Source organism: Heliconius melpomene, chromosome 6 (assembly GCF_056956725.1).
Source record: "Heliconius melpomene rosina isolate 202511_hmr_F chromosome 6, ASM5695672v1, whole genome shotgun sequence".
NCBI lineage: Eukaryota > Metazoa > Arthropoda > Insecta > Lepidoptera > Nymphalidae > Heliconius > Heliconius melpomene.
Genome location: NC_140394.1, coordinates 4,587,952 through 4,603,074, shown reverse-complemented (window position 1 = coordinate 4,603,074; position 15,123 = coordinate 4,587,952). Strand labels below are relative to the sequence as shown.

The 15,123-nt window shown below is 30.7% G+C and overlaps 1 protein-coding gene across 4 annotated transcripts in view; it reads left to right on the top strand.

Moving 5' to 3' along the window:
* LOC146538158 (uncharacterized) overlaps positions 1 to 15,123 on the top strand; it is a 131,403-nt gene that overhangs the window by 104,433 nt on the left and 11,847 nt on the right. For all 4 annotated transcript variants that reach the window (XM_085187494.1, XM_085187495.1, XM_085187497.1 and 1 more), the window contains one exon: positions 13,197 to 13,290. In XM_085187494.1, the coding sequence (XP_085043620.1) occupies positions 13,197 to 13,290 (94 nt within the window). The remainder of the gene's footprint in view (positions 1 to 13,196; positions 13,291 to 15,123) is intronic.

The following is a 15,123-nucleotide window of genomic DNA, read 5'->3' as shown; positions in this document are numbered from 1 at the left end:
TTCGAGGGAAAGAAGTATTTAATATTCCCATTTTCTCGCTCTGTTAATGCGGCGTTTATTTCTGAAAACAATGAGAATTTGGTGGAAAGTGGGTTTCGAAGAATGAAAGCTTTAACACTAGGTCTCTAGGTTTCCTCCCTACCCTGCTTAAAAATATAATATCTATTTTGATTTACGTTGCAAATCTTTTTTTTGTAAAATTTGAAATGTCCTTTTTATGACAGTATGTGTTTTTTAAATATGATTAAAGAGTTTTTGAAAATAATATGTCAATAACAAACAGGTTGATTAAAATTACAAAATATCGTCGTCGCCAAATTTACAGTAGTTAATTTTGAAACGTATGAAGTGCAAATGTAAAAAAAATGTGATATTTCTAAGCCAGCTTGTAAGTTATTTAAACAGGTGGAAAACAACGCAAAAATAACTGTTACTAACATCACTCTATGCGTATTTCCCTTTATACAAAGAGCTTCACGCTTAATCCCGTATGTAGAGTAGGCAGAGGAAACCTAGTGCTAAGACACTACGTTCTCCTCTTTCCGCTTTATTAAAAAAGGCATTATGTTACTAAAAATACATTATTATAAAATAGAAAATTGATAAATCAAATTTCTATTCTCTTCATAATACATACCTACTGAAGTTCATTTGCAAGTGTTTATTTAGGTATAACGTTTGAAATTATTGTCTTATTAAAATTTTATGCTTCTTCTTTTACGACTTCCATTTACAGAACGGATAACAAGAGGTATCCTTAACATCATTTAATTATTTACTTTTCCCATACATCCTACATCCGTATATAAAACCTTATTAAAGTACATTTTCATTGAAGATGGGTTTATTGTATGAAGCTATTATAAACAGACAGCAAGCAGTGTTTGCTTTTAACCACTCATCTTCATGATGGCCATCCTAATATTACTTTTATAGACCTTATGTACTTTGAAATAAGGGCTAAAATATTTCAAAGAGTATGTGGGCCACAGAATCGTCTGTGACGTAGCTTCCACCTTGGCATCTTTGATTGAGTAACTCAGAAACGTAACTGCGTTGGTATTTTCTATAAGAGATTACATGGAATCGATGTACTATAGCTTTTAATATTAACATAATTATTTCATTTATATTCCTATACGAGTGGTAATTCGATTTTTTTTCACTAAATCCAAAAATTCACATTTCGGTTTTAGGTAAATCGTTTTACTTTTATTTTTTTCCTTAATGTTAATATTTACATAATTACAAATAAATTTTCCGTGTATGTTTTCATTTAAACTTTTATTGTTTTTTGTTATTGAAATATATTTAAATAAATAAATTAACATCTGCAAAGAAATCACGACAACCTGTGTTTTTGTAATACCTAATGCAAACTCGTATTGCAACAGCTCACGCTTTTCTGTAAGGATACCTAAGTCGTGCACTGATTCTCTTCGTGTTCAGAGACCTAAATTATCTTTATGTAGATGCAAATATGAGTCATTTTGCTTATCTTATTTGAATGACTGTAATGGATACATCGTGATTTTTATTGAAAAGCGCGCAAGTGCTTTAACTAATGTATGTAGGTTCTATTAAAAACGATTTATGGTTTTAATAGTAGTAATATATAAATAAAGTTAATAGCCTAGTTATAAAATAATTACTTTTCTATATTTCTTTTTAATTGAGCTAAAATATATTATGGAAATTTAAAAATATACTTATAATAAGAGAAAAAAAGATGTTCACCATATACCTACAGATGCAATACATAGAAATGAGTTGTCATACATAATAAGTAGTGTTTCTTTATATACTAAACTCATGGAATGGATATATACAAACGTAAATAATGTTTTGCTCATTCAAATTTCCCATGGGTAATTGCATGGTCACTGCGTTTTAGTATATATATTATATATGTAGTCATTTTCCTTATTTAAAGTCGCTTTATAGTTAAGTTTTACCATAGTGTACCATTGGTACATTATTTATTTACCTAATTGATGGTTTTTCACTCTGGTCTATATTCTGTGTAGGCGGCGTTGGGTTCCGCGTTTAGTGAATGAATTTTGGTTTAATATAAAATATAGTTTATATAGTAAGTGTAGTTAAAATACATAAAAAAATTAAATAAGTGAAATAAATTCAAATTAATTTAATTACCATTTGAAAGAAGAAAGTTATATTTTTTTGTGGTATGTTAAAAACGTTGGCAATATAAAAAAAATGTGAAAGGAGGTATATTTGTCGGGACTAGCTAAAAATAGTGATGCATATTAAAAAATAACAAAAAAAAATATTGTGTTAGAATAGATTTTAAAATTAATTTCAATTATGAAAACATATTGAAATCAATATATATGTGTAAATTTACTAAAGGAAAAATAAAAAGGTTAACATAAAAATAGAAAATTGTTAAAACAAGTGTTGCACGAGGAAAAAGAAGAATCATTAGGTATTATTTAAATATATTTCAAAACTACAAAGTAAATAAGCCAGTTTTTGTTTTACATTAGCTAAATAGATATTAGAAGTACTTTATTTCTTGCCACTTCACTTACTTAAAATAGATTCGTAAGCGTATAAGAAATCGTTAAAATCATAATTGCTAAGCGAACAAAAAATATCAAGAAAACAGAGGATTCGGCAAAACAACTTAACAAATACGCAACGACTGTCTCAGTCGATTCAAATTGTAGTTAATTAAAATGTTGAAAATCTGTATTTATATGAAAACGTACAAATTAAATTGCTGTTTATAAAATAAATAAGTCATTAGGTTCACGCTAGGCGTGTGTTAAGACACGCCGTTCCTTACTTTCCGACGAATTTTTGAGGCTTGGGCGTTGAGTGGCGGAACTAAACGCCAGGATTTTGTTTTTGTGCCAGAGCGAAGAAATGAAAATGCCTATGATTTACTCTAACTAAGGTGCTTACATATTTAACTTTTACCCATTCCTTCAATTTTTTTAATCTATTTCACAATTACAATAGTAACTTTACTTATATAAACTCATATTAATTATAATAAAAACAATAAATATACACAACCTTGACTTTCGCACTTCATCTTGTAGTCATATAATTTATGCCAACCGCATCCTATCGTATTTCTTTATATTATCATTATAATACGTTTTATTTTAATAAAATAAACAAGTTTCTTACATCTGAGTTATCTATATTAACAAGCATTTTATTTTCTTTTAAAAGAACAAATCTTCATAGTATATTAATAGTGTTTTTTTAACTTCAGGCTGTATCCCTCTCATAGTAGGGTAGGCAGAGAGAACCTAGTGTTAAGACATTACGTTCTCCATTTTCCACCGAATTCTGGAGGCATTGCGTGTTGAGTGGCGGAACTTAACACTAGAAGCGCCGCCGTCCCATTTTTGTCCCAATCGCAAGGTTGATTGTTTATAACTTTTTTGTTTGTTAATGTATGTAGATGAAACTTTTTGACTATTACCAATTTTACACCTTTATTTAATTAAAAATATAAATAATTTTATAGCAGTCATACTTTTTGAAAAAAAATTAGATTTACCTAGAACTGCCGCTGGGTCATTTTTGTCCCGCCATTATTATTTTATTATTTGAGGGTATAATTTGACATATTTTCATGCCTCGGGGACGAGGTGGAGGTGAAAGGACGATGCGGGGGCGGAACAAAATTGAATAGTAGGTTTAGCAGTCAATACCTAAGTTTTTAGGGTTCTGTAGCTTTTAAGGAAAAATAAAACCCTTATAAAATCATTTTTTCTCCATCCGGCTGTCTTTGCCTTTATCTCAGGAACGCTTGGAGAAATCGAGTTGATATTCATATGAGTATATGAATATCAACTATATGACGATCTACAGTCCCTTGATTTCCTGAAAAAGCACCCTTAAAAAAAGATATGACCATTTATATAGTAAAAATCGTGTATTTCGACACTATAAAGGGAATCAAATTAATAAAGTACTTTCAGTTAACTTAGAATTATGAAATTTGGCAATTAACATCTACATGTAGTACTAGTATAGAAAAAAATCTGAAAACTATACATTTATGCATAAATCTTAAAAAATAATAGCCTGAAAAGTGGGGTAAAATTGGTGTCAATACTAAATTTTGCCGCTAGTTCAAGTGAGGTATCAGATGAAAGGATGACTAATCTAGGCTTGAATTTTAGAAAAACACTCGATACCAAATGTGGGCAATTGTAGGGTAGGTGGAGGGAACCTGGGAACCTAGTGCTATGCACTCCGCTGGCATTTTCCGCCGAGTTCTGGAGGCATTACTATGCAATGTTATAAATCATCTGTGATGTATCACTGGTGAAGAATATATTAATGCATTACTTGGCCTAATAATAATATTAACTAATTTCAATAACTTATAATTTTATAAGAGTTATTCAGTTAGTTGTCACGACCTTAGAACGTATTTTAAATATTTGATTCTTTCTTTGTGTTTGGTTTTTTGGTACTTTTATGTGTGTTAAAGAACAAAAATTTATTATTAAAGATGATCTACATATTTCACGAATTACTTTAATAATATTTTTTTGTATTATACCAAAAATCAACATAATAAGTAGAATGGGACAAATTTGTCACGACGGCGGTTCAAGGGGGGTCTCAATCTTCGGCACTTCTAGTGTTAAAGCAGCGCTTTATCGCGAGATCAGGGCGAAGCAATAAAAATATTAAATATTAAATTTCCTCTACTGAGAATCGAACTCACAACCTCTCGCGTTTACAGTCACACGCTCGTGCCCCTGCGCCACGAATGGCTTCTATATTAATAGTTTCAATTTAACGCATGGCTTAGTTTTCATATCCGTTCTTGCTGTCCTCATTATTATTACGCGTCAGTATGGCGCCATGGCCCTTGGCGGTAACGGAAACTGTATGAACGAGAATCAGATATACCCTTATAATTAAATGAGTAAATACTGAGATAATGTTAATTAGCGGTACAAAATCTTTTATTTATGAGAGTTGTAACTGGGCGTCGCTTAGTGCTATTGAGATGGGTTTTTGTATGTCTTAATGGGAACGGAGTGTTTTAACACTAAATCCAAATATTTCTTAATCTCGATTTATAATTTGAGTGTAGAGTGGGTCTTCTCTTGCCTAAGCTGCTTTGCGGGAAAATGCTTAGAAAAGAAATTATTCTAAATCGATTGATTGTTACGACAATTAAAAAAAACTAAAACATACATTTATTACAGGAAACCTACATCACTAAGAAGTTCCACATAAACTTATAAATTTATGAGACATTTTCATTAATCATATATTAAATATCGTCATTATATTGTTTTAATGGGAAACATAAATTAGATTATGAACGTCAAATATACTGCCACGATTCACGTCATAATGTAAAATCTTACGTTAGAGCGAATAACTGTGATAATAAATAAGCACAATGGGTAATAATATAGCAATATGAATCTTTAAAAAAATTAAAATCGATTTAAATGCTATAACTGTATATACAGACTTAAATGAACAAAACTCTGCTATTTTTGCGTTCAAAAATATAGCCGATTTTTTAAATCGATTAAAACGATTTCTTAAGGCTGTACCCAGCATATACAGGCGGTAGGTTGCGAAAACTTAGTGCTAAGCTTACGAAAAACGAGAAAATTTAAATAATTCATTACCACAAATGAGCATCGAATCCACAACCGCTTGATTTTACAGTTAGACTTTTTAGCACCGGTCCTATGACGACCTCCATAATTATAGTTATTGGGTAAATTATAAATTATATAATATCTTATAATTATAAATAGAGACTAGTTGTAAATAATTATAAAAACAGTAGTATATTACGTAACATAAATAAATGCATGTGGAATTGCAAGAATTTGTTACGTACGGGTAATATCGATTATAAGAAATGAATTATTCAAAATAAATCTATGAATAAACTTACTTGTTTATGTATTTAATACTCTTATAAAGATAAAGAGTTTGTTTGGTTAAACGCGCTAATCTCAGGAACTACGTACTGAGTCGAACTGAAACATTTTTTTTGTGTCGTGTGTCGACAACTCAAAAGTCTTTTTATGGTCTCAAAGATTTTTTTATGATTCCTAATAACAATACGCTTCTAAATGGCAAAGTTAATTAGTTAACATTTTGAAGGTGTTATTAATTTTTTTCTTAGAAAATATAAAAATAAATAATTAATTTGGACTATGAATATTGAAAATGATTTAGTAAACAAAATGTCGGTAACACTTTGCTTAAATATTTCATCAAATATAAGTGAAAGGAAGATAACTAATTGATATATAACTAGGAGTTACACTATTTCAAAGAAAGACAATTGAATTATCGATTTCAGTTATTGTTAATATTATTTTTTTTATGTTATCGAATATTAATCGAATATTATTTTATTTATTTCACAACCATATGGTGCAGAGTCATGCATATCACACATGCTATCAAAGGCCGGACGTGATAGCTTCGATTACAATTTGGAAGAAATTTATAAACAAAGGTTACCACCCAGGACGTCTCGTCCCAAAAAGGAATAAAGTGTTGATTAAAAAAGCCGGAAGTTGACAGTTCATGTCCTTTGACTTTATCCTGTCCTCAACGGATACTCAATCTGTTTTATAAATTTGGTAGAATTTTATAATACAATATAATATGAATATTACTATAATCAGTACTTGGTTAAAAGTAACACGTATTTGAATATAACTATTTTTAGAATACTTTAAAAGATTTCTCAATTTGAGTTACGTGTGTTTTTTTTTCAAACGCCTGCTTGTGAGGTTCATGCAATCCAAAGCAAGGCAATCTACACTTACAAATAATTCATTTTCAAATGCGATTAGAATGAGTTGAGTTTCACCACTCAACACACAGAGAACGGAGGCTCTTAACACTAGATTCTAACCGTCTACCCTGCGATATCCATGTCCAAACGTGAATTTAATAAAATTACATTTACTATATTAGTCACTTGTGAAAATGAAATACTATGTACTTTCCGAGTAATACAAATTAGTTATAGACTAAATGGAAAATCAATGGAAGTGACTCAGAAATTTCGTAATAACATTTAGAATATGTTTACAATTATATAAATTATGAAAAAAAATATTAATAGCTTTATGACTCAACTGAAATCTATACTAAAACAAGCTGAACATATAAAAAGAAATATTACAATTATTGTTAGTAAACATAATATATATAAAGCAGATAGAATTTTTACCTATAACGTTATACGACTTCGTGTTCTAGATATCTATTGTTTGTTGATGAATGTCGAGCTCTCGAATTTAGATCAGTAAGGCAAGGACTTATTTCATGACCTAAAGTTCCGTAAACGTAGAGTACTTGAGAAGCAACAGCTTCGATCTTATAGTATGTTAGATTAAAATACAGGGGAAGATCAGGGAAGGCAGAGGGAACCTAGTGTTAAAACTGCGTTCCTCATTTTTCGGTGATTTCTGAAGGCGTGTCGCATTGCACGTTGGGTGGTGGAACTCAACGTAGCGCTTTACCTCGACACCAGAGCAAAGAAAAAGCAAATATTAAATATTTCATTTCCTCGAGTGGGAATCGAACTCACAACCTGTAACGTTTACAGTCACACTTTGTGCACTTGTACCACGGCTGACCTCATTAAAACATTGTTTACCATTTAAATGCGTCTTTGCCAACGTAGTCAGTAACTAGGAGTTGTGTAGGACTCAGTCGAGATACTTTCAAAGTGCCCGAGGTAACTGGCCGCAGGTATAGTGGGTTACATCGAAACGATTAACGTGATGTAATATAGCCTAAAGCCTTCCTTGACAAACGGACTATTTTTTTCTAACACGTGGCTTCACTCGTTCCTGAAATAAGGTCTTCTATAAAATATACTCTTCAGCTTTATATAATATCTATTATTCTAGATATAAATGTAAACTGTTAATTATATAATATTTTATTAATATTTTTATATATATTTAAAATATTCTATATTTTTATTATAAAAAAAATCAATTAAATCAGTTATATAATGGATTATTATTGCGTATGCTTCAAATTCTGTGAAATGTCACAGCTTTCTCTCTAATGGGAGCACTCTACCGTCAAAACAAATTATGCACAATATGGTAATAGTGAAAGCTATTTCTTTATTTATTTGATATGAAGTTTAATACATTTATTGTTGTTCGCAAGCTGTATGAAACCTCTAAAATCTAAAGAAAATAAAGATTCTTATCAAATCTGAGAAATGCGGGAAAAAGAGTGAAGCTATCTAGTCCAATAATTAATTCTATTTAATATTAATTGCTTATACTAACTTTGTAAAGAAGCGTATGTAAATCGTTGTACTAGGTACTAATAATAGGAATAAACAAGAACATAATTTTTCCTTTAGTTCGTGTTGTTTGTACAGTATACTGTTATTATCTTGTATATATATATAGTCGTGGGCGTGTCTATCTGTGCATCAATTATAAATTACAAAATCAATGAATGAAAACGTTTATCATGTCAACTGGATATCTAGCTTCAGCTTCTCGTCTGATCTCTGGCCTCCTATATCAACTAATCATACAGTACGAGTATACTTATTAGTTACTTATTACAATATATTTACTGCTTTTCCATGTGTTTGTAATATAAATAGTCTCTTTACCCTGCGCTTAATTAAGTGTTTATAATTTGTCTTTCGAGCTGATTACTTCATTTTTATATTTTATCTTTTTCAACGCAAAATAAATGGGATGAATAAGTTTTTTCATTCTATATGAATAAACTAATATCATTTATTCATCCTGTTGTTGGATAATTGGCCTGGGTATCTCTGTTCTTAGTAATTCTACATATACTTGGCGTCGCCTCAGCAGCTAAGTGCTTTTCCCTTTTGATTCTTCGATTTCATGTTTACACCTTGAATTCTTCCCTGTAATTCTAATTAAGAAGTGAATTTGCACCATTTTCCGTCTTTCTAATAAATAAGAAATAATCTGATTTTTAATAAATAAATGATCAGCATTACATGATATAGTTGGTTATCAGCAGTTGCATTCGTTAACTGGCTTTCTATTATCTGTCGGTGATCCAGCCTGTACCGCCTGAAGGTACGACACAAATATACGAGTATCTTTCGCTCGAAAGGAAGCAACTTTCACTTAAGTTCGAGTCCTGATTACATTAACAGTTTTAATTGAAACGAATCAGTTTTTACCCAAGATTTTTTCTACAATTATTATTAAAAATATAAGTAGATAGTTTTATATTTTTTTTCTGCTAAATAAGTGCTAACAATTACTTTTATTCTTAGAACTGAAGTTTTATTTATTTTTGACTTTAAAATTGTAGACATTTTAACACGTTTGGATAATACAGTAGAAATCGAGGTCGATGAGTTTAATTTCTCGTGTAATATTAAGCATAGAGTACATTTGTATGACGAGGAATCCAACTCTGACGCAATATGGCAGTGGACACAAGTTTGTGTCACAAACGTGCTTATAGCCGGATTTTTCTGCTCATTAGTTACACCTAGACATAAAAAAAATCATAAATATCACGCGTGGCTGTTTTAAGATAAGAAACGTTGCTTTGGTTTTTGTAAGGATTTTTGATCGAGTAATAATTTAAAAAAAAATAATTATACAGCTTCACGCTGTATCCCGCACACAGCAGAGTAGGCAGAGGGAATTTAGTGTTAAGACACTCCGTTCCCCACTTTCTGCCGAATTCTGGAGGCTTTGCGTGTTGAGTGAGAGAACTCAACGCATCAAATATTTGTTTTATGAGACGTAACTGTAATTAATTCTATATGTCTATCTTTACGTATCTTTAACATAGTGAGAAAATAATTGAGAGGAATTTGAGCTCATTAGGTTGGTAGCTGGTGCCATTATTTTATTATGTTCTCACAAATATACGATGGAGGCAAAAAAAAAACAAATAATGATTATATTTATTAATTGACAGGTGCATAACTTCCTTACACCTACCATATTTAGCAAGTAGCATTGATTTATGTAATACGAGTGTTTGATTCCAAGCAGCGTTACACAGCTTGCAGCGCTTTCACCACAGCCTGTATAAACAAACATAATAATAACTAATCATAATAAAGCGCTTTATTGCATAAACAAATGCAGGAACTGCACAGTCGGTATTCGCGGGTGTCTATTGAGCCTTTTGTGGAAAAAGCATACACGTGGAATGATAAATGTTAATAAAGCATATTTAGAGGCAAGACGGCGCCAGTGATAAGGCTGTGAACACATGATACATTTGAATATATGGCCAAAATTAGTTTATTTATTAGTAAAAATAAACTGCCGATCAAAAATATTAATACCTCATTTTGGCAAAGTGCTTGTAGCTCTTAAACTACCAATTGTATTTTCATAAAACTTAGCTAAGAACCACTGCGATGAAGAAGATTTTCCATTAAAATCAAACGCACTCAAATCGGTTCATTAATTCAGGAGCTAGAGTCGCACAGACAGACTCACAGACACTTATAATCATATCAGTCAAATTTATAACATAGGAGGGGTTTTGCACACAAAAAGTGAGTGAATTGTAATATTTATTTATATTTCTAGAAGACTGGGAAAAAAACCTCATCGGTAATAGCTCTCGTAATAAAAATTTTACTATCACTTATGAAAAATGACTGTAGCTACTTCAATCTGAAGTTTATGTTCAGAATATTTAACTCTTGAAAGCAAACAAATATTATTATTATATTATAGTTTAGGTTCATAAAAGTATTATAATGATAGGTTATAAAAGAATAATCGCGAACAACACCAGTAATAAAAGTTAGAAATGACTAAACCGTGATGGTTGTCACTAATTGAATTTTCTACAGCTGTGCTATAAAAGTGTAATAATATTGCATCAGAAGAATTGTAATAATATTGTTACGTACGAACGAGCTTTATATATGTACGAGTTAGTTTTGGGTGAAATATAATAAAAATATTGAAATAATAATATTTTATAATATATTGTGATATAAATGCTGATTATAGTGTTACGTTTTCTCAATGTCGATATATACACATCTTTGAAGAAATATACATAAATATGTTATGTGAAAAATAATTGTACAGAGTGTTGAGGCCAATCGTGGTGTATGGGCAAAACAAGACAGGATGGGAGTTCGATTCCCATTAGAGAAAATAAAAAACTTAATATTTTCATTTCCTCGCGCTGGTAAAGAGGCAAAGCGCGGTGTTGAGGCAAGGAGTTCAGCGAAAAGTAAAGAATGGGGTGTCTTGTTTCTAAATTCCCAGGTTCTCTATGCCTACCCTGCTATATGCGGGATACAGCGTGAACCTAAATATATTATAAACAAATGGTAAATGCTAATATTAATTGAAATAACGTGAGAAATTTTTTTTTTGCCATTGTCTAAAAACTAGACAGCGACTATTATTAAGACCAGTCTCATCCAAGTCATTTAATATTATTTTATATTAGTACATGCAATACATATATAATTTATATATTAATTATTAATATAAATAAATAATTAATTTAAATTTAACCATTACAGAATGTCACCTTAGTTTGACACTTGAACACACACATAACGAATTCAAACACGTCAATGGTAAATTATAAAATATAACAATTGAAATAATAAACCTCCAAATTTCATATTAAAACTATAAAACAATATACATTTTTGTAATGTCAAGGAGTTTTACGCTTATTTATATATTTAAATTATCCTGTTAACAATTTGCAAATGTTAAACGTGAAGGTATCTATCTATAAAATGTAATTCAACCTTTTTTATAAGTCATTTTAAACTTTGAGTGACTGCGGTCGATTTTGAGTTCCATAACCTAGACGAAGGTTGGGAGCGTTAACCCCACATCACGAGGACATTGCACCAGACACCTGATTCTTGAAGGAATCTTGGTCATTATACCCTAATGAACTGAGTTATGGATAAATAACTTTTTTTTATCTATGATTTATTGCAAGTGTAACTATAAGTTAATGCCTTGTAAATATGCTAAAGAAATAGAATTCTTTAATATATGGTAAATATTTAAGATGTTCCACAAAAGCATTTATGGTATAATGGCATAACTATTACATATACCATGTCTTACGTCTACAATTTTTTTTTTGTTTCACGCTTTATCCCACCCATAGAAGGGGGAAGGAAGTTACCTTAAGATAAGACGCTCAGTTCCCAATAAGACATGTTCCCTACTTTCCGCCGAATTCTGCAGGTTTTACGTGTTAAGTGGCCATTGGCAGAGCGAATCAAAATATTACGGGAATGTAGGAATCGAACCTACTCTCCCGACTAACCACGCTAACTGTACAATTAGACTTAATCTACTTTTAAAACAAAACTAATATGAAACTACACGAGCAGTAGCGTGTCGACAACACCATCGATCTAGTGTTTCCCCTTATTATCGATTTGTCCGAGGATGCAATGCGGTACAATTGGTGCAAAGTGGTACGCGTAATAACTACTGGTATGAACTGGTTCGGATACCATGTTGTAATATGGAACGAGACTGATGTAAATACTATTAGAATTGCTTATGGAACATAAAAATATATTAGTCTATATATTTTCATATAATTTAATTGGTGACAGGGACTATTAGATAATGATTGACTGTATAATCGATGATTGTAAGTTCGATCCCGTTCATGGGAGTACTTAGATTACGAAGGATTTTTAGTCTACCACCTTCATTGAATGCTTTTTGTTCTCCAACTCAAGCTGCAGGGGAGAGAAGATGAAAAAAACAGCAAAAACAAAAGATCTTTGAAACAGATTGTCTGTCGGATTTACGATAACAATACATTTAAATACAATTAGATTTCTTACTATAAAATTTTAAACCGTCGTCGTTTTTGTAAGACAAATTATTTCCAAATATTTTACTTTCCAAGCTAAAAAATAAAAAAAATACGTTATATATAGAATGGATAGATTTAAACTGTAAAATAGGGGTAATAAAAACGTATTCGTGCCATATAATTTGTATTTTATCCTCATATTTATATGCTCTTTAGATATTTTGCGGTATGATTATATTTGAAATGTTTTTTTTTATATTATTATAAAAACTTTTTCCTTTTCGTGCAGTGCATTTTGTTTTATACTAAAATCAGAATATTATACTTCTTCTAGAAAATAAAACTTAAGTTTATGTATTAAAGTTTCAATTCGCTTGTTCCAGATGCCCCGAATGATGCGAATTACATGATCGGAGGTGTAGTGATTGCCATGGCCCTTGTGGGGCTCATTATAGTGCTGCTGGCTCTCACAATCAAGTAAGTACATGTAGTAATAGTTGGGGCCAGTCGTGGCGTAGGGGCACAAAGTATGACCGTAAACATGACAGGTTGTGAGTTCGATTCCCACTTGAAAAAATGAAATATTTGATATCTTAATTTCTTCGTTCTGATGTCGAGGCAAAGCGCGACATTTAGTGTCGCTACTCAACACGCAATGGCTCCAAAATTCGGCGGAAAATGTGAACGGAGTGTGTTAGCACTAGGTTCCCTCTGCCTGCGCCTATCTTGCTGTGTACGGGATACAGCGTGACCCTAAAAGAATATCACAAAACAAATAAAAATCCCAGAAAATTAAATTTCAGTTAAGTATAGAATAATATATGAATATTAAATACATACAAAGTATAAGATTAAATGTTTCGATAGATTATAAATAAAAAAAATATTTAAAAAAGTACTAACAAAAATCATGTAAATTATACAGGAAAAATGTTAGTACAACGCTTAAAATATCAGCCTTGATATAAGAAGCTATTGCACTTTAATACCCTCATAACAGAGATAATACCAATAGTGAGAACCTAAGCCGTAATAAAAATGTAGTAAACGTCTTACGTGGACCATCACTTGGCTTTTACGAGTTCTCTTGTAAAAATGTTTAGTCAATACGAGTGGACAGTGACCTCGGTATATTATGATCAAAACACTCTCAACTTATGGTTAAAACACTCCGTGAACCCACAGCTGGTTGTCGCGCTTGGAGTCACATACTGTGCCTTTGCGCCAGGACTGGCTTTTATGATTATTTCTAAAGATATTCTAAAGATACATTATCTATTACTGAAACCATAAATTAAAATGAGGAAACCAGTAAATATATTATAGAAAATTCAATATTCGCTTTATACTGTAATAAACCTGAAAGCTTTTACATTTTCGATCGCAGCAACCCAAAGTGAGATTCCATATACATCAGCACTAATGAGTTTATAACATTTGGCAATAATATTGGGAACATATTTATTCGAGGTCGTTCAAACGCCAACTCGAGTATGAGATAACAAGTAAATATTACATAGAATGTCATACTATTTGGAAAAGCTTCATTTATTTTATAAAATACACTTCATGTTATTGATACGGCATTTATTTATGGATATATAAATAAAAACATGGGTATGTTCTATTAATATACTACTTTATTTCGAAAAACATATCAAAGACGTCATCAATTTCGATAATAATTAACAATTTAATTACAATTATTTACGGTAATTATTACCAGATACATTAAAAAATAAATATATACTTTTGTCACTATATTTATTTTTTTGCTTGAATTACTTAACATCTGCCTGATGATGTAATTGCTGTAGTTGAACTCACATTTCTGACAATCCAACTAAGTAATCGTGGTCTCAAGGCGATAGAGCGGTCGAGATAGACGGCTGTCTAACCAAGGATTTATATAAGCGTTATTTGAAAATCCTTTCGATTTAAATACTTGTCTATATATAAATACACCATTGCCTTCCGTGACTATATATAATTGTCTTATAATTACATTTAAAATTATTTTCTTTATTTAATTGTAAATGTTAAGCAAATTAAAGTGAATATTGGTCCTTATTTCATGATTTTATAATTTCTTGTGTTAATTTGGCTGTCATGAATCCCTACCAAAATCGTTTTTTTTTTAATTTTTTACTTAATATGTGAAAGTTTATATCTACTCACATATTCACATATTATATAGTATTTAAAAATATTTTTTTGAAAATAAAAATACAAAAAAATACATACTAAGCATTGTGCATCACTTAAAATAGCGAAAACAAATATAAATTCTTATAATTTAGAATTTTAAAC